General features: G+C 56.1%; 1 protein-coding gene across 5 annotated transcripts in view; it reads right to left on the minus strand.

The window, feature by feature from the left end:
• ERI3 (ERI1 exoribonuclease family member 3) overlaps positions 1-25,797 on the minus strand; it is a 161,342-nt gene that overhangs the window by 87,694 nt on the left and 47,851 nt on the right. For all 5 annotated transcript variants that reach the window (XM_019531305.1, XM_019531306.1, XM_019531302.1 and 2 more), the window contains exon 6: positions 16,866-16,938. In XM_019531305.1, the coding sequence (XP_019386850.1) occupies positions 16,866-16,938 (73 nt within the window). The remainder of the gene's footprint in view (positions 1-16,865; positions 16,939-25,797) is intronic.

A 25,797-nucleotide genomic window follows, 5' to 3' on the forward strand; every position in this document is an offset into this window, starting at 1 on the left:
GGTGGTGAAGCACTGGAACAGGCTCCCCAGAGAGGTGGTGGCGTCTCCATCCTTGGAGGTTTTGAAGCCCCAGGTAGACAAAGCCTTGGCTGGGATGATGTGGTTGGGGCTGGTCCTGCTTGGAGCAGGGGTTGAACTAGATGCGACCTCCTGAGCTCCCTTCAACCCTCATTTTCTAGGATTCAGTGACTAGGGGAGGAATGGGTTTGCGGCCAAAGCTTGGGACTGGCCCTCACAAGCATCTAGCCTCTTTTTCCACCTCTGTCACCAACTTCCTGAGAGCTCACTCGGCCTCTCTGCACTTCAGTCTCCTGGCGGTATATGAGGACCACAATTCTGCCATGGCTATTCAGCCTGCGAACTCCCCATGGCAAGTCTCTTGACACATCTGTGCCACAGCGAGCACAGCAGCCGGTAACAAAGAGCAATGAAGAAGGAACAACATGCTGCTGGGTCAAGGACAGGGTTTTCTCTGGCTCATTCAAAGTCAGGCCGATTCAACGATGCATCCCTACGTAGGTGGCTCCTGCAGTACGAGTGAGCCCTAAGGATGTAACACTTGAAACTATGAAACTTCAATGTCTGCATCGCACCAGGTTCCCTAGCTGGACCCATCCATAGGTGAGACAAAGAGGGGCCTGATGCAAGGGGCTTAAAAATCCTGTCTTCTTCCACAGCGCAAGCATGTCTGGAAAAGCTGAAGCCCCAAAGCAGGCATCCTGGGGCCTGTCTGAGCCTGGCACTCCAGGACCTTGCAGCCATCTCAGTTAAGGCCTTTGATTCTTGGAACAAATTAAGTTTCCAGCCCCGCTGCCTGGGTCCCTTCCACCAAGCCTGAGTCGCTCTGAGAAGGCCCGGGGCCAGCAAGAGTGCGCTGGAGAGGCACGAGGACATCCGCTCACCTGAACAGGGTGTTGATTCCCAGCTCCATGGGAAGGATGCAGGGGACCTTTGGCAGCATTTTTACTGTTGACATTTTTGCTGCTGCATCCAGATGTCCTGGGGCTTTGTGGGGTGTCTTGATCCACAAGTGAAGCCCAATCCCCACCCTGCTGCCCCTTCCCGGCCTGCGCCCTGACAGCTTCCCCAGGCATGAAAATATTTCAGGGGCAAAGTGAAGCCAGTGGAGCTGTTCTCACAGGGTTCATGCAGGCAGCGTCCCCACCAGTCCAGAGCTCTTTTTTCCAAATATACTCTTCTATGCTGGCACTTGACACCTTCCCCCAGCTCCTGCCTCCAGCCTGGGTACACGCATGAGCAAACAGGCAGCCATGTCCCAAATCTCACCACCTGGCCAGCACAGCCTGGTGGCAATGCTGGCTCTCCCCACACAGAACGGAGACCCCCAAAGCTACCCTTCCCACCCGCACTTGCCCCTAGCACTGGAAAGGCCCCACGTGCCTGAAGGGTGTCCAGTGGCCACCGAGCAGATTAAGCAGCTTTGCATGGAGACAGCTGCTGAACGTGCTGAGTCGGCTGGCTGAACGCTTGGCTCCACGCGCACCGTACAGGCTCACCAAGGACGCAGGGGACCAGTCAGCGCAGCCAAAGCTGCGGCATTGCTCCAGCTTTAAATACAACCCCTGCAGCGGGCAGAAAGAGCATGAGTGCTAGCTTCACGTCCCTGCCTTTCCAAACTGCTGAGGTCCAGAGAGGCCCCTGGGAGGGCTTTGAGACTGGGCCTCTGGGAACATCTCTCTTCCTTCTGCCATGAACATGCACGAAGCTACTGGGGGTGCCAAGAGCCAGGCAATGCCCTTGTCTAGCCGGATCTGGAGAGGACAGCGGTCTCAGTTGGCTGGAGACCGCTCCGGGGTAGGGAGAACCAATGCTTGGGGATGGAAGGACGGGATTGCAGGAGGCTCCCGTGCAATGGGCACGGCAAGGGCTGGCGGATATAAAATCCAGGATTTATCTGAAATCACCAGCGGGTACCAAAAGGTAAATGCACGGGGCCCAATGCAGCCCCACAGCCTGTCCCTACCAAACCCCCCTGGCAAAACGGTCCGCACCCAAGATCTGATCCATGACCGCACAGGGGATCCAGGGGGGAACACATCCACAGACTGAGCTAAGGAACCAATGGGCCCGAACATGAGACAGGACGGGGCAGGACAGCAGAGTTGAACTGACCTGCTGGGTGACCCTGGGGCTCTCGGGGCTCTCATTAAGTAGCTAGTGTCAGTGAAGACCTGCAAGTTACTCCTATAAGGAAGCCACCACGCAAAGGCACCTTGTTACGCCCAAATTACTATCTCCTACTTGCGAGCTTCCTGCCCAGGCACTGAGAAGCCAGGCCATGCTGCACCATAGGCATCCAGCTATCGATGGGAAGGGGGCCGCCAACTGCTCACCACTTACCCCCCCATGTCAGTCAGACACAACCCTCCATGCCAGCAGGAGGCTACTGCCAGCAGGTGACACGGACTACTGCCAAGTCCAGAGAGCACCCGACATGAAGTGCCGTGCAAAGCTAACTGGGTCATTTGCACTGCACAGTTTGCAAACAACTAAATCTCAGTTGAGGGTCAATGCACCTTTATGGAGCACAGCTGTGAGAGGTGGGCTGGAGGCTGATGGGGCCACTCCTGCCCAGCCAGGGGCAACATAGGGAGCAGAGAAAGGCAAGGCAGAGGCTGCCAGCTTGGCCGGTGCCAGAGAAGATACCGGGGGCCCATCCCTAAAGCCAAACAGCTTACAAGAGCTCTCAAGGGCACGACAAGGATGGCCGAGCATGCAACTGCCCCACCGGAGACCAGCATGTGGGGCTGCCAGGGGCAGGGATCAAGCATTGGCCCCGTGCCCCTGACCAAAGGGACTGAAGCGGGAGCAGGAGGCTCCCAGTCCCCTTCTCAGCACCAGGCTGGCTCTGCAGGGCTAAACAGGGCAAGACACCAGGACACTCCAGCCCCTGATGGGAGCAGCTGAAACCGGTGCAGCCCAGGGTCCCACAGCTGCCCAAGTCAGGCCAGTATCCACCATCATGCGATGCATATCCTCTCCCTAGGAAGCACAGGGGGGAGCATGCAGCACATCTCTTGGGGTCTAGACAAGCCCTGAAGACTTCTCCTTCCCCTACTGCTTCACAGGTGGACACAGGTACCCAAGTGCAGCACCCTGCTGCCAAGCATGACGGGGCTCCCACGTTAACGCTGGGTGACGGCAGATCTGTCTCTGCACTAAATGGCAAAGAGAAAGTTGATAAGGATTTATTACCAACTGACCTCACCAGACAAGAACTGGGGATCACAACACAAAATGAGTAGGCAGTAAGTTTAAAACTAACACTAGGAAGTTTGTTTCCACCCAGCGTGCCATTAAAGGTGGAGCTCAGGGCCACCACCTGCAGTGGAAGCTGAGAGTTTAACCAGATCCACTTAGGAATTGGACATGTGCTTGGAGGAAAGGGGCATCAGTCGCTATTGAGCATGGGCATGAGGGGCATGTGCTCTGCATCAGAGCTGCCTGGACCTTTAGTGCTAGAGGCTGCAGAGAGAGAGGAACAGGGGAAAACCCTGCTCAGCCCCAGTTGCTCTCCCTTCAGCTCTGCTCTCTGACGCCGTTCGACACAGGACACTCAGCAAGACGGACTTACTGTCCAATTCAGGACATGGCAGTGCTTATGTTCTGATCTCTGCCTGTCCCCCACGGTGACACCGCTCCCACGGAGCTAGCCCAGATGCCACGCAGAGGCACGGCCTTGCTCCAGGCGTCCCCCTCGCATGCACGTTGCCGCTCGCTGCCTCCCAGCGGCTGCCTGGCCTGGAATGCAACACACGTTGCAGGATTATTGTAAAACATGCCCTGCCTTTAATCCCTTCTCCTGCGGCCGCGCTCCCGTATCGACTGCGGGGGAGGCAGTGTCAGGTGTGGGGTCAAGCTTGCCTCTTTCAACACAAGGACACGGAGCGGGCTCAGCCAGCTGCAGCCCACAGGAAGGCGAGGGGCAGGGAAACACAGACTGCCCTGTAAAGCAGGCGGGCACCCAGGGCAGGAGAGAGAGGGGGCTCTTCTAAGCCTGCACATGGGCAAGCCTAGGGCTTCAGGACAGTTTTGGGGGATACAGCCTGGGGTGGAAGAGCAGCAGAGACAAACCCACTTCCTTCTACCCGGATGCATGGTTTGCTGGCTCAGACTACTGCTTTTTTAAGTCAAAGCTCACTGACACCTCAGCGTTTTCCCAGGGTAGCAAGGCAGTGAATGGAGGGGATTTGCAGGCACGCAGGTGTCTGCACCATGCAGGTAACCCAAGCTGCAGCAAGTTCTGTCACACGGGCCAGATGGACACCAGGAGACAGAGGTTCAGATGCCATGGAGAGGAGCGTGGCAGAAATGGCTTGGACCAGATAAGCGGTATGGCCCCAACAGGGAAGCACAAGGCCTGAGCACCTGCCATTCTCCCTCCTCCCCGCAGGCAACACAACATGCATGCATAAGAAACATGGGCAATTCCCCACCTGCTGCATGTCCGGGGACCCCTTCTGTGCCCCATACAGACTGCTAGCTCGCTCAGGCAGGGACTGTCACGCACTCTGTGCCTGTATGACGAGGCCTCATGCTGGATAGGGCCCAACACCCCAGTCATAACACAAGTATCACCAAATCCTAGAAAGTGAGGGCTGGAAGGGACCTCAAGAGGTCACATCTAGTCCAACCCCCCACTCCAAGCAGGACCAGCCCCAACTATATCATCCCAGACAAGGCTTTGTCTACCCAGCTCTTAAACACCTCCAAGGATGGAGACTCCCCCACCGCTCTTGGGAGCCTGGTCCAGTGTTTCACTACTTTCCCCAGGAGACAGTTTTTCCTAATATCCAACCTCAACTTCCCTTGCTGCAACTGGAGCCCATTGCTCTTTGTCCTGTCATCTGCCCCCACTGAGACCAGCCCAGCTCCGTCCTCTTTGCAGCCCCTGCAGGGAGGTGAAGGCTGCTACTCAATCCCCCTCGGTCTTCTCTTCTCCAAACTAAATCAGCTCAGTTCCCTCAGCCTCTCCTCACCAGTCCTGTCCCCAGCCCCTGAACCATGTTCATTACCAATTCTCCAACATGTCCACATCCTTTCTGTAGTGGGGGGCCCACAGCTGGACACAGGACTCCAGATGTGGCCTCCCCAGTGCTGAACAGAGGGAAGAATCACTGCCCTCGATCTGCTGGCAATGCTCCTACCAATGCAGCCTAGGATGTGATTAGCCTTCTTGGCACCAAGGGCACACTGCTGGCTTATATTCAGCTTCTTGTCCCCTGTTCCCCCCAGGTCCTTTTCTGCAGAGCTGCTGCCCAGCCAGTCACACCCAGCCTGCCCTGGTGCATGGGATCGCTCCCTCCTAAGTGCAGGACTTTGCGCTTGTCTTTGTTGAACCTCATGAGATTTCTTCTGCTCCAATCCTCCAATTCATCTAGGCCACTCCAAATCTCAGACAAATTGGAGGACTGAACCAAAAGAAATTTCAGGAGTAGTGAGTGACCCCCTCCGCAATGTGGCATGTCACCAGATACAAGTGGCGTGGCCAGGGGGCCACCGCATCAGAAACACGGCAGAGCCCTTCACAGCACACGCAGGAGCAGCTCCCACGACTCTCAGACACAGGCCTTGGCTTGGCCCACAGGCACTGTTTGGAGAAGAGCCATCTTCATGAGCAGGAGGTGTGCAGCGCTCTAGGGACCCTAGGATGGGGGTGCTGGAAGCTGGCAGCCCATTCTTTTCTTCTACCACTGACATCCACAGCTCTGCAGCAGCGAAGACCATCAGGGACCATCTCAACCCCATCTTCTAGGGCAGCAGTTCAACCCTTTTAGGCTCCAGGCCCCTCGGAAAATGCTAGTGCTAAGTTTTCACTTGTTCTTTGACTTCAGAAAAACAACAAAGCAATTCCCCTGTGGCAAAGGATTCAGCGAGGCGCCACAGCTCAGAGTGTTTTTAACCCTCTGGATTTCCATTTGAAACCTCAGGGTTTATCTCATGAACCATGTTGACACATCAAACAGCGCTACCGTGGTGCGGCACCCTGGAAAGGATCTCGCAGCACCCCAACATGCCATGGCACCCTGGTTGGGAATCACTGCTCCAGGGACTGACAACCGTGGCATCAGCATTCTTGGCAGCAGGAGACCTGCTGTGCCCAGCTGCTGCCCCAGCAGGACTGTCCTGAGCCTTGGGGTTGGACTTTTCCCAGTCCCCGTTCAGCTGTTTTGACAGTGCAGCAGACCAGCAGGTCAGGCAGGGCTGTTCCTAGCACTAATCCCCCTAAAGCCTTCACTGAAAGATGGGGGCTTTCTGCACGCGCGTGTGGATATGTCAGTGCGGGCAAGGCCGGCCATTACACCACCCACGTTATCCAGATGAGGGAGATGCAAGGGGAATGTGGGGATAACCCCTTCCCACCAATACGTGTGAGGACAACCCGCCCTGGTGCACGGCTGGGCGAGCACACGTGAATACGACACTTCCAGCTGCATGCTCCTTGCATTGACCCGTTGCAGAGGGGGCTGGGGGCTTGTCTATATGCTCAAACTCAATGCCAGGAGATCCTGTTCAATGCCAGAGTCTGAGCTGGGAAGGAAGGAAGACAGCACTCATGTCAGCTTGAAGTCAGCACGCCTCGCAACAGTCCTGATCCCAGACTCGCAAGCACTGCCCTGCTTCCCCTACAGCTTTGTGGTTGCATCCTAGAGAAACTGAGGCACCACGTCGGCTGGAACAGCTCCCATCCTGCCCCATGGATCAGGGAGGTGGGGAAAGAGATGAGTCCGCCCCCGAATGCTGCCCCTCTCTCCCAGCCCGGGTCCCCTCCTGGCTTTTGAACCTGGCATGCCAGGCTGAAGTGCAGCAGGGCACATGTCCCTCTGCCAGGCACAGAGGGGGCTGCTCCTTCCAGGCCTCTCCTGGATGCCCTTTCTGTCTCAGATGACTATCCTCTGGCTCACTCCTCTTCTCCCTCCCTTTGATTTAAGAGTTCCTCTCCTGGCCCTGACAGTAAGGTATTTCTGTCCCACAGATTATAACTCACTCTGGGCTATTATTCAACTCCCAAGCACTGGCCCTGCTGCATTTAGTCCAAACATAATATCCTTCATGCATATATTATCTGTCTCCCTATTATCTGGAATCATTTCGGAATTAAATTTCAGTCCTGCAATATTGGCTTGAAGAGCGGCTTGCTTTATGGGCTAGTCAAAGGTTAGAATACCAATCAAAATAACACTGCCGATGCAGAGAGACATTTTAATATTCCAAAACCCGGTAATTGTAAAAGGACATAATATTTTTTCCCTGATTACCCCAAAGGCAACACATGTTAACAAGGCGAGAGAGAGAGTGAAAGAAATTTCAGAGTTCAGACAGCTGCGTGACAGATTTAAAGGAGCAGCAGCGTAAGGCTGGCTGCGTTCCTTCCTTGCCAAGGCTCACCTGCCCGGGGATCAGAGCCGCACACCTCCACAGCCCTCCTGGGATTAACTTTTCGGCTGCTCCTTGTGCGCTCAATCACACGGAGCCCGTGCCACTCTCATGCACAGGGCTTTAGCACTCTTGGAAGTCACAAGACTTTGAGAGCACGGTCCCTGGGAGGGAAGAATACAGCAAGCAGGAGCTGAAAACACAGCAGCGCAGGGCTGGGCGGGAGATGCATGCATTAGAGATGCCGGCCTCGCGTGTAGCACAGGCCACGTGACTACTGGGAACCGATGCCTGGGTGAACTAGAGCCCATCACTTCGAAAAAATGTATCTGGCTTTGAGTTACACATCACCAGGCATGGAGAGTCCACCCCCGGCTGGGGTAAGTTGCTCCAGTGGGTGGATTTTTACCCTCTCGGTAAAAATCTGTGCCATGCCCATCTGCTTCAGCCTGGCTCTTGTTATATGTCCTCCTGCTAAGCTGAAGAGCCGCCAGATCGTGTTTCTGCTCCCCTTTCAGACTCACGTGGGCTGGGATCAAGCCTCCCCTTCTCCTTTGTTAACAAGGTTCTCACGAGAAGGCTGGTTTTCCCAGCATCCTTCAGTCATTCTCAGGGCTCTTCTCTGGCCCTCTCCAAGTTTTCATTGTCCTTCCTGAATTTATTTACTAGGTTCATTGCCCACCCTATGCAAGAGGCTCAAAACAGCTTACAATAAACAGGCAAACAACCCAGAGATTGGATCCACATGGACAGCAGAGCTGGATGCAGCACCCCCTTAGCAGCGGCACCAGGCCAAACACCCAGGTCATAGTCTCCCTGCTCCTACTAAACACCCCTGCTTGTAAGTCCGAGGACTTGGGTTTGGGGGTCCGTCAGGAAGTCAGTTCTGAACTAGGAGCGATGGTCTCAAGTTGCAGCAAGGGAAGTTGAGGTTGGATATCAGGGAAAAAAAAAATTCACAAGGAGGGTAGTGAAGCACTGGAACAGGCTCCCCAGAGAGGTGGTGGACTCTCCATCCTTGGAGGTGTTTAAGGCCTGGCTCAACAAAGCCCTGGCTGGGATGATGTAGCTGGGGCTGGTCATGCTTGGAGCAGGGGGTTGGACTAGATGTGACCTCCTCAGGTCCCTTCTAATCCTCACTTTCTAGGATTTCTATGATTCTCAATCCATTTACCATGTGCCAAAGTAACTTTGCATCACTCCACCTGCTTAATCAAGACAGCATTAGCTACCCAGCAAAATGCCTTACGGAAGCATGTCGCGCTGCCTCAATTACCTTTGTTAATCAAATCCCCTAATTTCATCAAAAATGCCAGGTGAGTTTGAGAAGATCTCTTTCCATACACCTGGATATGCTTGGTATTCCTTGTAATTCCTCACTTTCAATTCTTAATGAAACCAGTCCAACACAAGCCTTTCTGTTACTCTGCTTGGAACTGGTGGCAGGCCAAGAAGCCTGTGATAATTTTGGGTCATTCCATTTATGCTTGTTAAAGCTCAGTACAATGTTCACTTCCTTTCAGCCCTCGGGAACGCCCCCGGCATACCAAAGCCTGTTAGCAGGCCAGAAAGCACCTTGGCTAGTTCTTTGAAAACTCTTGGATGCACGTTTTCCAGACCTGCTGATTTTAAAAACAGCCAAGTTGCCCAACTACTATTTAAAACACCACGTGCTGCTGTCGGTCAAAGCAGAAAGCATTTAACCGGGTGAGACATCAGGTGGCTTTTCCTCCAAATACAGAACAAAAACATTCTGCTTTCTCACCATCATTATTGACACGTTGCTTATGTCCATTTAATTACGGCCCCATGCTGTTGTTAGGATTCCTCCTGTTCCAAAAATATTTGAAAAATGCCTCAGTGGGCTCCTTAACTCTGTTGGCCATAGATGTCTCTGCTTTTTTGCTTCCATTATCCATTGACAACAATGCCTATCTTCAGAAAGCAGTTACCCAAGCCAACATGCAAGCAGGCCTGGATTGAAAGCTCCAAAATGTGGTAGAGACATATACAGCAGAGGAACAGGGAAATGGCATCTCGCAGCACTCTGCTAGGCATCACCCAGGCTAGGGATGGAGCACTCCGGCCCCAAGACAGCAAAGCACAATAGTAGCTATGTCAGTGGTGACCCTTGTATGCTTAAAGTTAAGCAAGTCAAGTATTTAAGTGCTGGACACGAGCACACAAGCTGGGTCAGACCAATGGTGCATCTAGCCCAGCACCCTGTCTCTGACAAGCAAGTAGGAGATGCTTCAGAGAGTGGTTCCTCAGACCCGTGGCACCCCTCCAAGACTTTTGAAAATTTAGCAGCACCCTGTTTAAAACCTAACAGAAATATAGCATGGCTAGTCCAATGTAAACATCACCATTTGATTATGCATTCAGAAGATACTAATGTATTAAGTCATTACCATTACACTTTATTCACCCACTGCTGCCACATTACAGGGAGAGCATACGTATAAGGCATGTCTAGAGTGACCCGCTCCCTGTCAGACCCCTTGGCATCGTGGCTTTAGGGATATCAGAGGGCACATCCCAGTTGCTCCAATCGCTCCCCGTGGATTTGCCATCCATCTCATCCCTTTGTGAACCTGGCTGTGGTCTCTGCCTCTACAACATGCTTTGGCAATGAGTTCCACAAGCTGGGTTAAAAGAGCATTTCCTCTGGTTCTGCAGAATCAGCCCCATGCTGTAGGTCCGGGAGGTCACTCTGCACGTGCTGCGCCTTCCTATTGCATGGTCAGGTCCAGTCCTACAGCACATTTTTCCATTTGAAACAAAACCACAGAGCTCAATCCACGCGAGCATGTGAAAACATGACAAGCATCTAAGACAAGCTCATAAAACTGGCCCTTGGGCTCAGCACAGACTTTTCCTTCTCCAAAAGGCCCAATTCAGCACCCTTCTCCAGAAGCAGTTGATGCACATTCAGCACCAACCGCCTGACAACTCCTCCCAGAGAAAGAAAGAGTGGCAGATTCATAGGAAAGGAGAAGTACCCTTATGCCACTTTTATTTCAAAACATAAAAATATTAACACAAAGCACACCACACTTCAGGTTCTCTGCCTGCACATCACAACCATGCAAAGGAATGGCAGGTGTGACCTTGACATGTGGCCCACATGGGTCTAATTTATTCCCAAGCTAAGAGTTCTCACATCAATACAAACCGGACCTTAAAAAGCCACAGCCATTTGCTCCAATGGCCCCCAAAACCCACCCAGGGCACAGATCCCCAGGCAGTACGTCCCCAGGCTTTGTCCCGTTTGGCCGCAAGCAACAATGCATTTGTGTCTCCTGTACGGCTCCACTAGCCTACACGCCCCTCATGGGCCCACGGCCGCACAGAGATCCCCTCTGCGTGCGATTCTTCTGATAAAGGCTAAATGCACCGAGCAGGAACCGCCAGGAAGAGCCTACTCCGCCACTGGGACAGCGGATGCCATATTTGTTTTCCCCACCCCTCCCTGTCCTTTCTTCTCCTCCACTTCTGCCCTCTTACAAATCTTTAGCACCACGTAACTAGAACACCCCGCTCCCTCCCAGGGGTCTGTGAACATCACCAGCTCTTCCAGCGAAACCCTGAGGCACAGCTCACCTGAATCTGTATGTACACGTGATGGCATAAAACGGCAGGTTTTTCTGTAGCATTCGCCACCACGGGATCTCATCCTCAATGTAACTGGAAACCGTGGCATACGATACGTGGAAAACACAACAGTGCCCCAGTACTCTCTGCCAAACCCAGCAGGAAACCATGTCAGCAGGACAGGGATCCCAAGGGTAACGATGGCAGCTGGGTTGGGGGTTTGCTATTGGTATAATGCTACTTGAGTTTGCTGCCTCCTGCCAGGACAGTGCCCAGACAGGGGCTTGCCCCCTCTTGACATTGCCTGACCATGGCAAGAGCCCACAAATCCGATTCTTGCCAGGTACGACGATGGGCAGGTGTCTATAAGCCTCGCTGGAGTCAAGTTGGGCCCATTACCTCCTCTGGAGCAAGCTGGGACACATCTCCAGAGTGAGGACAGTTACATGGGTGAAAGCCTTTCCTGAAGGACATCCACACAAATTCCCACAGATGGCAGCTAGCTGGAGCCTCAGTGGCACCCATGACCATGGTATGAGGAGACTTCTCCTCTGAGCTCCCTGACCAAGGACCCCAACAACACCCAGAGTGGAAGCTCAGCTCCAGAACAAGGCTGACCTGTGGGAAGGACAAAACTCCAAAAGAGAAAATAAAAAAGCCATTAAAGGATGCACAGATGTTTGCAGGTATCTTCACGCACTACAGCAATGATTCTCAACCTTTGAAGACTCACGGCCCTCCCCTCAGAAAATGCCACTTCTTTGTCTTCACTAATTTTTTTGACTACAGAAATATATTAGAGCAATTCTTCTGTTGCCAACGGAAAGCCCATAGCAGGGCAGGCTACTTAACACTCTGGATTCCTATCTGCAATCTCAGGGTTTATCCTGTGCAGTCCTATTTGCACATCTAACAGTGCCGACATCGAACAGCACCCCAAAAGGATCTCCAGGCACCCCAAAGTGCCCGGCACCTGGCTGGGAATCACTGCTCTGCAAGAATGAGGAGGAGGAGGCAGGGCTGAGGCCAGGTGTGCAGGCCTCAGAGCTTCTGCAACCTTAACCTGGGTGCCCCAAACCAGCACTCCCCAGTGCTTCCTCACCTCCTCCCACACGACTGCCTTGGCCTTCGTCCCCTCCAAGCTGCCCACCCTGGTTCCCCTCAGACCTTCCCTGCTCAAGCCAAGGACGAGGGTGCCTCAAACAGCATGGACACATTACTTCTCCCTAGGTAACTGGTCCCGACGTCTCTCCCACCCTGTTGTACTTTTGGTGAGAGCCCTCACTTCTCCAGGCAGTACTCCCACCCTGCATGGCTCAGCTGCCTTTCGTGAATCACTGAAGCCAAAGCAATGAGGGTTGAAGGGACCTCAGGGGGTCACATCTAGTCCAACCCCCTCTCAAAGCAGGACCAGCCCCAACTAGAACAACCCAGCCAAGGCTTTGTCTACCTGGGTCTTACACACCACCAAGGATGGAGACTCCACCACCACTCTGGTGGGAGAAAGTTTTTCCTAATATCCAACCTCAACTTCCCTTGCTGGCGCCCGAGCCCATTGCTCCTTGTCCTGTCATCCGCCCCCACTGAGAACAGCCCAGCTCCATCCTCTTTGCAGCCCCCCCGGCAGGGAGGTGAAGGCTGCTATTCAATCCCCCTCGGTCTTCTCTTCTCCAGACTAAATTGGCCCAATTCCCTCAGTCTCTCCTCACCAGCCCTGTCCCCCAACCCCCAAACCATTTCCAACCTGATCTGCCAGTGACTTCGACATTGTCTCACAGGCCACGTTGAATGCTGTGCTCCCCCTTTCCAAGACAGGGTCTTTGTTCCCGTCAGATATCTGATGGCGCTGAGCCACAGCTTTCCATGACTCTGGCTCCAAGCCCTTCATGCAGATGGCTTGGTGTGGAGAGGATGCTCAGCCTGATGGGCAAGGCCTGTCACCACCGAGACCCTGCTCCCGCAGCATGGGAGAAGCAGATAACCATCGGCCTGGGGGAAGCGATGAGAGACCTACAGAGTGACGCTGAGTGCAGGGTCCCTGATCTGTCTAAAGCACCCCAAGTTTGTCCTCCGTGCTTTGGGTGGATGTTGGAGAGGAGGGGACCATGCCACCACAAGACCCCCTGCTCTCAGGCCCACGTCCCCAGCCCTGCAGGCACCTGTCAATCCCACCCTGGGCCCTCCCTGCAAAGCCCCCCCCCGATGTCCTTCAGCCCGGCTGCACAGACACTGTCAGGGAGCAGGGAGCACAGAGCTCTGCTAATGCACCTCGCTCCTGACCCGCAGCACCTCTGCCCATCAACACGAGAGGCTGACACCAGCACACGGCAGGCGGCCTGCTGGCTCCTGGCACGCTCCGCACCGGAGGGGGGCAGGGAGATATCCGGTGTGCGTCTCCTTGGCAGCCCTCCCTGAGCGCTGAGCTAATCGGAGCAAGGAGCGCACGGAGCGCCCTGCCCCGAGTCCTCACGCCGCTGACAGCTTACTGGAGAGACGAGATCGCCCAGTGACATTAAAAACGTCCGCGAGCGCCGGCCGGGCTGGGGTCGGGGGGGGCGGCACATCAGCAGGCTGGGGGAGGGGAACAAAACTTCTGCCGACTCCATCAGCTGCAAGGAAGGGGATTTTCCTCCTTTCATTGCCCTAAAAATAACCCTGCATCCCAAAAGCCTTTCTGGGGAGGAAGGGGAGCTGGACAAGCCTCTTCCAGCAGAGGCTGTGTGGGTCCCACATGCACGGTCCCATTTCCAGCTTCTCTTATTCTGAGGAGTGAATGGGGAGCGGAAGGTGGGAGCCGCAGCCCCAGCCACCCGCGGCAAGCATGGCAGCCCCACGGCGATGCCAGTCCAGCACAGCTGTGCACCCAGTGCCTGGATGGATATGAAGGGAATGCTGCACTGCTGAGTGACCGGGGAGCAAAACAGAGCCAAATACCTCTCTGGACGCTGCAGGGCCCTGTGGCCTCCCAGGCCCCAGGCAGGGGGTGGCTGCTTTTCTGGTGCTGGGGTCTGGCTGTGAGCTCCTGCAGCAGTGGCTACTCCTCTCTGCTGGGGACCCGCACCACAACACATATTTCAGCAAGTCCCACTAGCAAGAACCAGCCACAAGGAAGGTCTCTGGACACTGACTTTCAACCAAGACTGGGGTGGGCCCAGGACAAGGAACAGCCAGCGCTGCCATGGAAAGCTGCATCTGGGGAATAAAGCTGTGGACTCTCCATCACTGGAGGGGTCCAAGGAGAGGCTGGACAGCCACAGGGTGGAGACGATCTAGGAGCAGCGATGCCTGTGCTCTGCTATGGGGATTTTCCAGGGTCCTGGGCTTTGCTGGTTGCACCCACCCTGCTTTCTACTATACGTGTCGGGTGTTTTTTAGCCTCCCCCAGAGGTTCTGGGTGTTGGCCACAGCCCAGGCTGGGGATCGGACTGGGCTATGCCAATGCAGCTGCTGGCACCAACCCCACAGGGTCTTACCCCTGCACTCAGGTTCAGCCCCACGTTGCACTGGGGCAGGAAGGGATTTCCCCCCTGCTCAGACTGGTCCAGACTGGGAGGTTTTGCCTTCCTCTGTAGCAGAGACATGGCCTTGGCCTGGGGTCTCTGGAGTATCCATGAACCCCCTGGCAACAGCAGGATGTTGGCAGCCACGGCCCCCCTGCTTTCCTGGGGGCAGGGGTGGGAGCGATACCTGGGGGTGTCAGAAGTGACTGTGTCGTGTTGCTCAGAGATCAGACACAGGGTTTGTCTGGGCTGGTTTGGACAGGGCTGATCCTCCCTTCCTCAGGCAGGGCTTGGATTAGATGTGAGCTGGCGGGGAGCTGTGGAGATCCCAACCCCATGGCTCTTATTTCCTGTGCTTTGCTGCTGTCCTGGCATGGGGCAGGGTCTTTGGTAGAGGAACCATTCACCCACCTCCTGCTCTCCACCCTCGCTTGGGGACCTCCCCTTGCATCCTCACATGCTCATCCCAAATAACTGGTCCCAAGCAGGCCTTGCTCTCCAGGCATACTGCTACTCTTCTCCTGCTAGTATTCACAGCTGACGTTTCCCTTCCTCCTCCTAATGCCAACCCCTACCAGCATAACCTCCACCTCCAGCTGCCTTTAGTGGCACCCATGCCCTGGCAGCCACAAGGCCTCGGTCAGAGCAGGTGGGAAACAGGAATCCAGGGCTGCGTGTCCAGCCAGCTCATCAGTGCCAGCAAGGGTGCTGAAGGGTTAGCTAGGGTCCTGCTGGATGAGCCCGTGCCACCCAGAGCTGTGCCTAGATGGCTTTGCTGACCACTGCCAGCATCCCCTCCCTGAGTCAAAGACCCAGGCAGAGACACCCATCAGACCAGGGGACAGGAGTGGCAGCTGGGATCCTCATTCCAGGAAACTCAGGTCACAAGTCTAGCTCCTAAAAGCAGCTCAGCAAGGTCCCGGGCACAGCCAGGCCTGCCCTCCCTTGTGCTGCCAGCCCATGACTGTAAGTAGCATTGAGCCATTCTCCAGCACGTCCCTCCCACGCCTGCATGACTGATACCCAAACCACCCCACCAGACAGCGCCATGAGCTGCAGCAACCCACGTGAAAGCGCAGCTCCAGCCCAAGTCTAAGCGAATTACGATGAATCCCAGCTCCCCCCATGCTAAACCCAGTAGCGGAAAACCACTGCAAACGGCCCTAGCTCAGGGGCCGTGGGCCCCAGCGGAGGGCTTCATCCAGCGATACTCCGTGCTGCGGCACAGAGAGCAGTATGTCTCCTCTGTGCCCGCCGCCACCCTGCCAGTGATGGAGCTGCTATCCATGCGCCAAAAGTTTAGTGAACTTCAAGCAGCGATCATTAATGGTCACTGAACTGCAGAATGCCCCAGCGCGCTTTCAGATCTCATTTGTGGAGGCCCGGCGACGAGCTGCGAGATTTGCTCTGACAGCGGGGAAGGCAAGATCCCCTTGATGGGTTCAGCTGGGAACGCGCTGCCAGCATCCCTCGTCATGGCCCCGGCCTCCCCTGTTTGACGGAGCAGATCATGCAAATTGTCCCTCCGCTGTGGCCCCGACCTGTCACTCATGCTCGCATTCGCAGCTACACAAGCATTTAAAGAAATGAGAGGGGACCCTGAAAGCGGAGAGCGCTGCTGGCAGGGATTTCAGACCCCCGGTTCCCTCATTATAGTACGCCAGGGCAGTAACCAGAGATGCTGCACCCTGGCTCCCAAAGCCTCCCCCCCAAACCTCACCCCAGCCGCCACCTGTACAAGGTCCTGACACTTCCCCTCCGACTCTGACCTGCACCATTGGCCTCCCATGATGTAACAGCCCCTTCCCGGCAGCCAGAGATCTCCTGAAGCCCCCCCGGGTTATTCCTGAATCAGTCCGATGCAGAGCACAGCAAATGCTTGCCTGGACAGCCCCACAACAGGGCACGGGAGGGGGTGCTCTGAGCCGGATCTGGGCATCAGCCACGGGATGACATGATACTGCCATGTTGGTAAGAAGCAAACAAGCCCCACTAGACTCTTTCTCCAGTGGATTTCCAGGCTCCCTCATCCAGCCACGGGGAACACTGGCTCTCAGTATCCCCACGTACCTGGGAAGCAACTGGCATTAGCAACGTGCTGACTACCACGACCCCGGCCAGCGCGCGATTATGCAGCGCCGTGCTGGCCACAAAGGGGTTCTCCCCAGCTGCAGAGCACATTCCATCAAGTACAGTAAGACTCTATTAGCAGGGACACAATGGGGAGCCGGGGGAGGGCACGCGCAGCCCAGCCTCCGAGAAAATAACTCCTCATTTCAATGCAAAACAGCCGCGGTTATTAGACGCCTCCTGAAAGCAAGGTGGGGGAGGGAGCAAGGGGAGGGAGCACCGGGGTACGTTGCACAGAAGTACCTTTTTCAGATTAATCCACTGTTTGAAGTAATCGGCCACCGGCAGCCCTAAGTACTGGCATTGTCCTGGTAACCTGTAAGAGAGGAGAGAGAGCAGGTTGGATTCAATTACTGCGCCCCAGCAATGCACATGATGCTGCAATCGGTGCCCGTGGGGCTGAGGAGGCCATGAGAGCCTCCAGTCGGCTGCAACAGGTTGCACTTCTCAGGGGTGCCTGGCAAGCTCCTCACGGGGCTGCTCATACCCCCGGGCTGCCAAACAGCTGGGAGCAACTGAGAGATTTGAATGGGCACATGCTGCCGGCACTGAGACCAACTTGTGGCTCCCCTCCCCAACCACGAGGACAGTCAGGGCTGGGCTGGCACAAACTAACCATGTGCGTCAGGGCAACACCCTGCCCCAGGGAACTTCCTGTAGGCAGGGACAGGACAGGCAGGTTGCAGTGCCTCCAGACATGGGTGACACAGCCGAGACCACCCCACGCTTACTCTGCTTGATAGGGGAGACCGGGGAGGGAGGGAGGGAGGAACACATGCTGCTTATGTACAACAGGCTGCAACTCTGCAGACAAGGTGCCCATGCTAGGCCAGGTGGAAGCCCAGACACACAGACAGATGCCAGGAAGGAACTGAGATGGTGAGGAGATGCTGCCTGGAAAGAAACACTGCGAGCAGGAGCTGGGCCTGGAAAGCCGGGGGAGAGCGTCCTGGGGTCTCTGCCTGGCAGTACCCTTTGCAAAGTTGGTGTACAATGTGCAGCACATACATGGGCATGTGTGCAGGCAGCGAGCACGAGCGTGGGGAAGGAAGCACACGAAAGAGCTGTTGGTACTGGGCCCCGCCAGCAGCTCCATGGGGAAGCAGCATCAGCAGGCACCTCCCAACAGCGGCACGGGCAGCGATGCTCTGGGCATCCCCTCCAGGCCAGCCACGCTCCCAATCATACAACAAGCCCACCTTCCCACACTGAGGCCTGCGCGATGCTAGAGAAACCCGGGACACTTGCTCTATCATCCTGGGAATCACACATTAGACAACTGCTCCGTGCACTTTTGGGGTCCCTGACACAGCCCCAGGAAAGGTGCTTCGGGAAGGACGTGTCCCCAAACAGAAATGGGTTAAACGAAGAGTCACCCAGAACAAGGGACCTTTCCCGGGGGCTGCATCTGCCACTTCCCCACCGTGACCGCGGCTCTCCTACCACAAAGGGACCTGATGGGAGCATGAAGCAGGCACCTTGCTACGTGCTGGGTTCCAGCTTGAGCAAAGAGGTGGGAATCGGGGCCCAGCCCAGACCCAAATCAACAAAGTACTCCACTCTTTGTGGCCAAATGAACCTGGCAGTGACTTCTCCCTAACGGCCACTGCCCCATGGCTCCAGAGCCAATGGACCAAGAATTAGGAGACGGGGGCTCTCTCCCCAGCTCCAGCACAGATGTAGGAAGTCTCTGGTCACCTGCAGGCCCCTGTTTCCCCAGCACTAGTGACAACAACCCTGCGCAAGACCATGCGTGCGAGGCACCATGCTCCTGGGTAGGTTCAAACCCAGGACCTCGGGACTGAAAAGAGCAGGCTCCCGCAGCCGGAGCTGAAAGGCCCAGGCCAGGAGCAGCCTCAGACCCTGCACGATGTATTTGCAAGGGAGGGAGAGCACCACACTGTATGAGCCCGAGAGAGAGCGGTTATCGCAGCACTGGCCTGCCCTTCACTTGCTGGCCAGAGGATGCAGTCAGCAAGGGAGGATGCTAACTGCAAGGCCTGTTTCCATAGGGTGGGTGGGGGGTCCTTGCCAGCTTTAGAGGGCAGAGTAGGGTCTCTTCGTCCCCAGCCCACACCAGCTCTGGTCCTTCACTGTCCCCCTCTTGCTGAATGGGTCAGCTCCTGCCAGGCCGGGCTGACCACGATGGACCTTCACTTCTAACCGAGCCCTGGGAATAGCTGAGAGATGGAGCCTCCGGGGAGCTCATCATGGTGCAGAGGCCACTAAGGTGATCTGCTGAGCATGGGCCCCAGGACTTGCCTTTCTGGGCCTCTACTGGGCAGCAGTGAAGAGGTTTGGGGCACTACTCCTTGCAGCTGCGACGGAGGGGTTAGTGTGGGGACTCGCTGGCATGGGAGGCCCCAGCCAGCACCATGCGCCCAAGATACCACACAGCAGCCTCAGCCTCCCTCACCCCCAACCGGTTTCTACAGTAGCACCACCACCATCCTGCCAGACATGCCCACCCCAGTCTGCACTTTGCATCCATCTGCCCCCAGTCAAGACATACCAGAGCTCCCGGCATCATGGACAGAGCAGGGAAATGGCAGCCAGCAATGCACCCCACCTGCTCCCAGGCAGGCAGGTTTGGGGCAGACGGGGCTGCCAGGGCTAAAGAACAGGCTGCAAAGCCATGACAGGGCAGGCAGCTCCGTTTTCGCCCGCACCCAGGGGGAGGCTCCATTTCCCCTCGCGGCCCTGCATGCAAATGGAAGGCGAGGTCACATGGCTGGATCCCTCCCTCAAAGCCGAGCCGGGGAGGGAAGACGGTGATAAACGGCCATGCTTTAGTTATCACTTCCCTTAAGTTAAGGCAGAGCAGGCCAGTGATGGATGGGCAGGAATTCAGTTATCAGGGAAGGCTGTCAGCCCATTGCCTATCTGCACACACATTGAGCAGGGCATCATTATGCGATGGCATGGAGTTAAAATATGGCCGAGGGTATTGAGAGGGAGAAAGAATGGGATTAAAAAAAAAAAAAAAAACCACACAACACAGACCAGCAAATTGAGCAACAATAAAGGCGCATGAGGCGGGAACGTTATCGCGCCAGTGACACCTTTTATCTGGGGCTGGTTAGTGAGAGCGGGGCACAAATTGGTCCTTCCTCCGCCATTGTGTCCCCTTGTACAAACAGAGGCAGATAACGCGTGTCGCCGGCGCGATAGCATATCAATTTAACCCTAATTATCCAGGGGGTCACGCCAAGAAATAGGGTTTCTCTTTCTCAACAGGTCCCTTCGCCATCGCATTAGCGCAGTGGCGGGGAGGGAAGGGGCCGCTGTAATTGAATCCCGTTGTTCAGGTGGGCCGAGCACATAAAAAATTAATGCCCGCGTCTCCTGCCTCATCATGCCCATCTGCTCTGGGGTTGAGGATGTCAGAAGACAGAGGGACCGGGGCATTTTCTACATGTTGGGCGTGCTGCCATTGAGCCAGTTGAAAAGCACACGTTCGCTTGTCGGGAAAGATAAGCAGACGTTACAACTCGATTCTGACAGACCTGACTGCAGCCTTCCAGGAAGGTACCGGTACTGGTGCGACTGAGGCCTGGCCCACCCTGCACGGGCTGGTTTGGAGGGTGGGGGCTATGCCCCTGGTCCTCACTGCCCCTCTATGCCCCTGTGAAAGCCATTTGCCGGCCTAATGCATCCCCCATGGCCGCAGCTGGGAGGGGAACTGGGAAGGTCTCATCCAGGCTGCATGGACACAGCAGGGGAAAGCTTAAGACCCCCCATCAAACCCAGGCTGCTGAGGCAGGACTGAAGAGCCCACAATGAGTCCAGCAGAGACCAAGGCACCACCAACACCAGACAGGTCTTGTGCAACCACCCAAGCGATGCTGCATTGGATAGAGACATGGCCACACACGGGGCTCAAGTCACAGGACAAACCTATGGCCTCGTCCACCCCAGCCAGTCTCACGGCTCAACCCAGGGGCTGGGCGTTTAGCTGCCCACATGCAGAGGTGGCTCTAAGGGTGCCAGGGTGCGTGTGGGAGCAAGGAAGGGTCTTCCATGTGGCACCTGGCTGCGTCCCCACGAGTCGCACACTAGCTGCCTTTGGGTGGGCTACACCAAAGTCTAGTTTAGGACTATGTCTCCACGCCACACACATCTGCCAGCACAGCTGTCCGTCACTGCATGGACCCCACCAGAGCTGAGCCAGTAGGACCCTGTGGGCACAGGAGTGCTTCCTCAGTCTCATGCCCGCTGCTGGTGGCAGGTTTTGCAAAGCCAGAGCAAGTTAATAAATCCCTATCAACTTTCTCTTCACCATTTAGTATTCTGTAAACCCTTCCCTTGTCCCCCCTCAAGTGTCTCCTTTCCAAGCTGACCAGGTCTGGTCTCTGTAGTCTGTCCTCTGGTCTCACAGTCTCTCCCCTCCATGCCCCTGATCATTCTTGCAGCCCTTCTCTGCCCCTTCTCTCTCCTTTTGGAGGTGCGGGGACCAGATCTGGGCAGGGCATTCAGGTGTGGATGTGTCATGGTTTTATAAAGCAGCATGACAATACTTTCCGTAGTGTTTATAATTCCCTTCTTAACCATCCCCAACACGCTGTTTGCCTTTTGGACAGCTACGTTTAAAAGCAACCTCTTTATGCAGGAAGGCTCAGAACAATATGCCCCCCTGGATCCAGGATATGGGATCTCCCTTTCCCCTGATTTGTTAGGACAGTGCCAGTCACTTTGCACACAGTTGCCTCCCAGCCCCAACACCCTTGGCTGCATTTTCACAACACATACCACATGTCAGGCCTCTGGCATAACCCACAGCACCAAAGCAGTCAGGATCCACACTTCGTTATGAGATGACAGGCCCTGGGCTTGAGCCCCGCTCCCAAAAACCATCGCAGACACAGAAGCAGAGCTCACGGCCTGCCCGGTCTCTGTCACCAGCAGTGTCCCAGGGACACCGGGCCATCCGTGCTCTGAGCTGAACTGCTCTTGGCAGGCTGCATTCGTCTCTGCTTCTGGTGCCGAGCGCTTGCCCTTGGCTGGGCTGCAGCAGTGGCTTTTAACCACTCCACACAGGACGATACAGCCAGGCACCTAGCCGAGCACTGCATCCAACGGGGGATTGGGTCCGGGATGCAGGGAGCCAGAGCTCGATGCTCAGGTTCATCCAGACACATGTACAACCGTGACCCGGGGCCAGGCGCTCCGGCTTTCCCCTGCCTTGCACCCAGGGAGCGGAAAGGGCCGTCTGCCCCCAGAGACCATTGTGGCAGCAGGAAGCCACTTGGAAACCCCATGCTAAGGCCAAACAGGCGCCACATTCAGGAGACTGAAGCAGAGGCAGATGGAGGAGGGCACGGCGATTTCCACCACTCACCCCCTTCTCTGTGCTCCAACTGCAGCAAGGAAAGTTGAGGTTGGATATTAGGAAAAACTCTCTCACCAGGAGGGTGGTGAAGCACTGGAAAAGGTTAGCTAGAGATGTGGTGGAGTCTCCATCCCTGGAGGTGTTTCAGACCCGGGTAGACAAAGCCTTGGCTGGGATGATGTAGTTGGGGCTGGTCCTGCTTGGAGCAGGGGGTTGGACTAGATGTGACCCCCCTGAGCTCCCTTCCCACCCTTATGGTCTAGGATTTTGTGCCCACCTTCAACTGCACCATGAACAGCTCGGGACCTGGCTGCACCTCCAATTCACAAGCAGCGGCTGTCGGAAGACAACGCGCTCGGCTGGGGGCTGAAGAGCTCTCTGCTTCAATACGAGCCCCGAGACAAGCTCCTTCTCTCCTCTGCCACCCCTTCAATCCTCCCTGCCACCCCCAGACTTGTCACTGCACCGCAAGCCTCTCAGCTGCACGTCAGCTTCAAATACCAGCGCGCGTGAAGCTGGGACAAGAGAGCGGGGAAGTGGGAACAGACAGCGCAGGCCTCCGCCACCTGTCAGGGAACACTAATGAATTTCAGCGCCGGCAGCCGGGCCTCAGCCGGGCTGGGAGAGAAGCCTTCACTGCCACGTGTCGTCTTCAAAGCCCCCTCTGCTAATAAATGTCACTGCTGAGCCAGCTCCTGGAGGCCTCCAACCTGGACAGACGGCAGCATTCGGGGCACCTAGACAGCCCCCCGTCTTCCTCCACACCACCCCGCACAGTTGCAAGACTAGGGAACGTGCGGCACAGCCACAGGCCCTGCACGGGGCAGTACTGAGGCCAGGGGAGCCCACAAGGGACAAGACAGGGCAGAGCAAGACCACCACAGCAACTGAGAGATTGACAGTGAGGGGGTCACACTCACTTGGCCCCCGGCTGGATCCAGACTTCAATGCCTGGCAGAGGCATGTCCAGGACACCCTGACATCCCATTCATGGGAATGGGTGTCCCACAGGGCCTGGGGAAGGGGGGCACGTGCAGCAGCAAAGGGCCGAGGGGCGATGCACCCTGCTGCAAAGGGACAGGTTGCAGCCCAGAGGCACCGGCTGGGTAGCAGCCGTGGAGTGGGACCCCGCCAACGCGCAACCACTGCCCGCCTGTCACCTCTAGACATTAATGAGGGATGAGCCACAACGCATCCACGCTCCATTAGCCATCGAGGGGACGAGTCCAACACGTGAGCCCCCGAGAAGGCGTGCAAAGGGCTTGGGAGGTGGGCAGTGCCCCAAGGCGCAAGCCTGTGCCCCCACTGCCCAAGATGGGAAGCTGTTCCCATCTTGAGTCTCCTCCCTGGCCTGTGCTGCTGTTTTCCCTTCATCTTTAATTGGATTAGTGTAATGAAGCCAGCAAGCCCAGATGGCAGCGCTCAGTCCAGGAGCTGCGTGCTTGGAGCCTTCCCCTCCAGTTTGGATGGGAGTGGTCCGCACGTGCACAGCGCATCCCCGCTGGAGAGACCCAGAGAAGGGCTGGAAACCCCATGTCGTGGGACGCTGGGACAGCACTAAGGGCCTTTCTGCCTCCCCCATTCATCATGTCTGTGCCCATGGAAAGCTCGGCGAATAGCTGAAGGGTCCTGGGAAAATCCTCAAACCCTCTGAGAAGCCGAGCCCAGAAATAAGGATGTCACCAGCATGGCCTACGCACAAGCAAGAACTTCAGCTGCAGCCCCACTGCACCCCAAGAAAGCAAAAGGTGCTGCGAGTCCCTTGGCATTCCCAACCCAGCCCTGCAATCAGCTGAGCTTCCTCAGCAGGATGTGGCCCGCCACAGCTGCCTCAGTGCCTTCACTAGACTCCAGCAGAGATGTTCCGTCCCCGCGATGAGCAGGGCCGTAACACAGCAGGTGTCCGGCCTCCGAGAGGGGAGCGCTCATCACCGATGGCACACACGTGACACTACGATAAATCTATGTGCTAACGTTTAATGGCTTCTCTTAAAAAGATTCATAGCTCTATTTTCCGGGCCTGATCCTGTGGGCCCGCATGCAGGGGTAAATCAGAAGAGACTTCACCAGGCTCTGCTGGAGGTGCCATCAGAACGGGGCCAGCTGTTGCTCATTCTCCAATCCCAGCCCCACTCAGGAGGAAATCAGGTGTCTTGGCTCCAGTTTAGAGGTTAGGCACACAGGTGCTATTCCCCAGTGACCCCTTCTAGTGCAGGGTGGATAGGTCTCATCCAGCCACTGGGATAGTGGTAAAGAGCCGCGACCACGAGAGATGCAGCTACATCTACACGGGGGAGAAAGGGAGACGGAAGAAACACTCGATAGCACCCTGAAGCCAGGAGCCAGGTCACCGGCACCAGCTTGCTGTGAAGCTGTGATCGTTTAAAGACGACATCCCAATGCTTGTTATTAATAGCTGGGTCTCTGCTAATGACCTTACCTTACAGGCAGGGCAGCTGCAGCCTGGCATGCTACGCTGTGGCGGTCAGGCGATGGGATCAGACTGTAGCACGCTGCTAGGGATAGAGACCCGGGGCAGCGGCATGGTCGAAGCAGGCCAGGAACGCGTCTCCCAGAGCACCCCCAAAACCCAAGCACGTGCAAGCAAAGCCATTGTCAGACAAAGCACAGGGGTCTCCTCCATGGTGCAACCGCACGAGACACAGCACACTCACACCTGAGGTGCCCATGCCTTCAGAGGAAATGGTCCTGGCAGATCCCAGGGCCCAGCACTGGCAGAGATGCAAGCAGCCAGGGGCCAGCCTCAGCTGACCAGGGAACCCCAAAAGAAAGGCACCTCCGGCAGCTCAGGGCAGCTCTTCCCATGAAGGCAAGGGGGTTCCTAATCCTCTTGTGACACCCAGCCCATGGGTCTCAATTTCATGGTCCTAGAGCCGCAGGGCTGGCAAGGAGCTGCAGAGATCACATCCAATCCAACCCCTACCTGGTGCAGGATCAGGCCTGCCCAAACCAGCCCAAACCCCATGTCCAAGCTCTCAGCAAAACTACAGTCACCCAACATGGCACCAGACACCACAATCAACCCTGCCCCAGGGAAAGCAGGGGGGCTGCAGTCGCCAGTGTCCTGCTGCTGCAAAGGGGGTTAATATACACTCCAAAAGACCCCACTTAGAGGCCATGCCCCTCGTGCAGAAGGCGGCAAACCCCCCCAGTTTGGACCAGCCTGAACAGGGGGGAAATCCCTTCCTGCCCCAGCGCAGTGTCAGACTGGGCCAGAGAGCAGGGGCGAGACCCTCCAGCCAGGACCCTGCGGGGTTGATCCCAGCCCAGTCCCCACCCCAATCCTGAGCTGCAACCAACGCCCATCACTGCTGAGAACGGTGAAATTAAAACTATGGCATATAGCAGCAGGCAGGGAAAAATAAAATTCCTCCCCAACCCCATGCGGCACCCAGCACAGGCCAGAAACCTGGGAAGTCCCCACAGCAGAGCACAGGCATCGCTGCGCCCAGATCACCCTGGAACAACGCCTGTCCACCCTCTTCTTGAACACCCCCAACAATGGAGAGTCCCCCCTGCCCTGGCATCTATCCCACGGCCTCCCTGCTCAGACAGCGAAAGAACATCTCCCGAGACCCAATGCTGCAACTTTAAGCCATTGGTCCACATCCGGCTCTTCAGAGCAAGAGAACAGGTGCTCTCCCTCTCCGGACTGGCCAAGTTTGCCGATGACACCAAACTTTGGGGCAAAGCATCCAGACCTGAAGACAGGCGGGTGATCCAGGCTGACCTGGACAGGCTCAGCAAACGGGCAGACAAGAACCTGATGGTGTTTAACACCGATAAATGCAAGGTCCTCCACCTTGGGAGGAAAAACCTGCAGCA

This window comes from Crocodylus porosus, unplaced genomic scaffold, assembly GCF_001723895.1.
Source record: "Crocodylus porosus isolate Cpor-Errol unplaced genomic scaffold, CroPor_comp1, whole genome shotgun sequence".
NCBI classification, from domain to species: Eukaryota; Metazoa; Chordata; order Crocodylia; family Crocodylidae; genus Crocodylus; species Crocodylus porosus.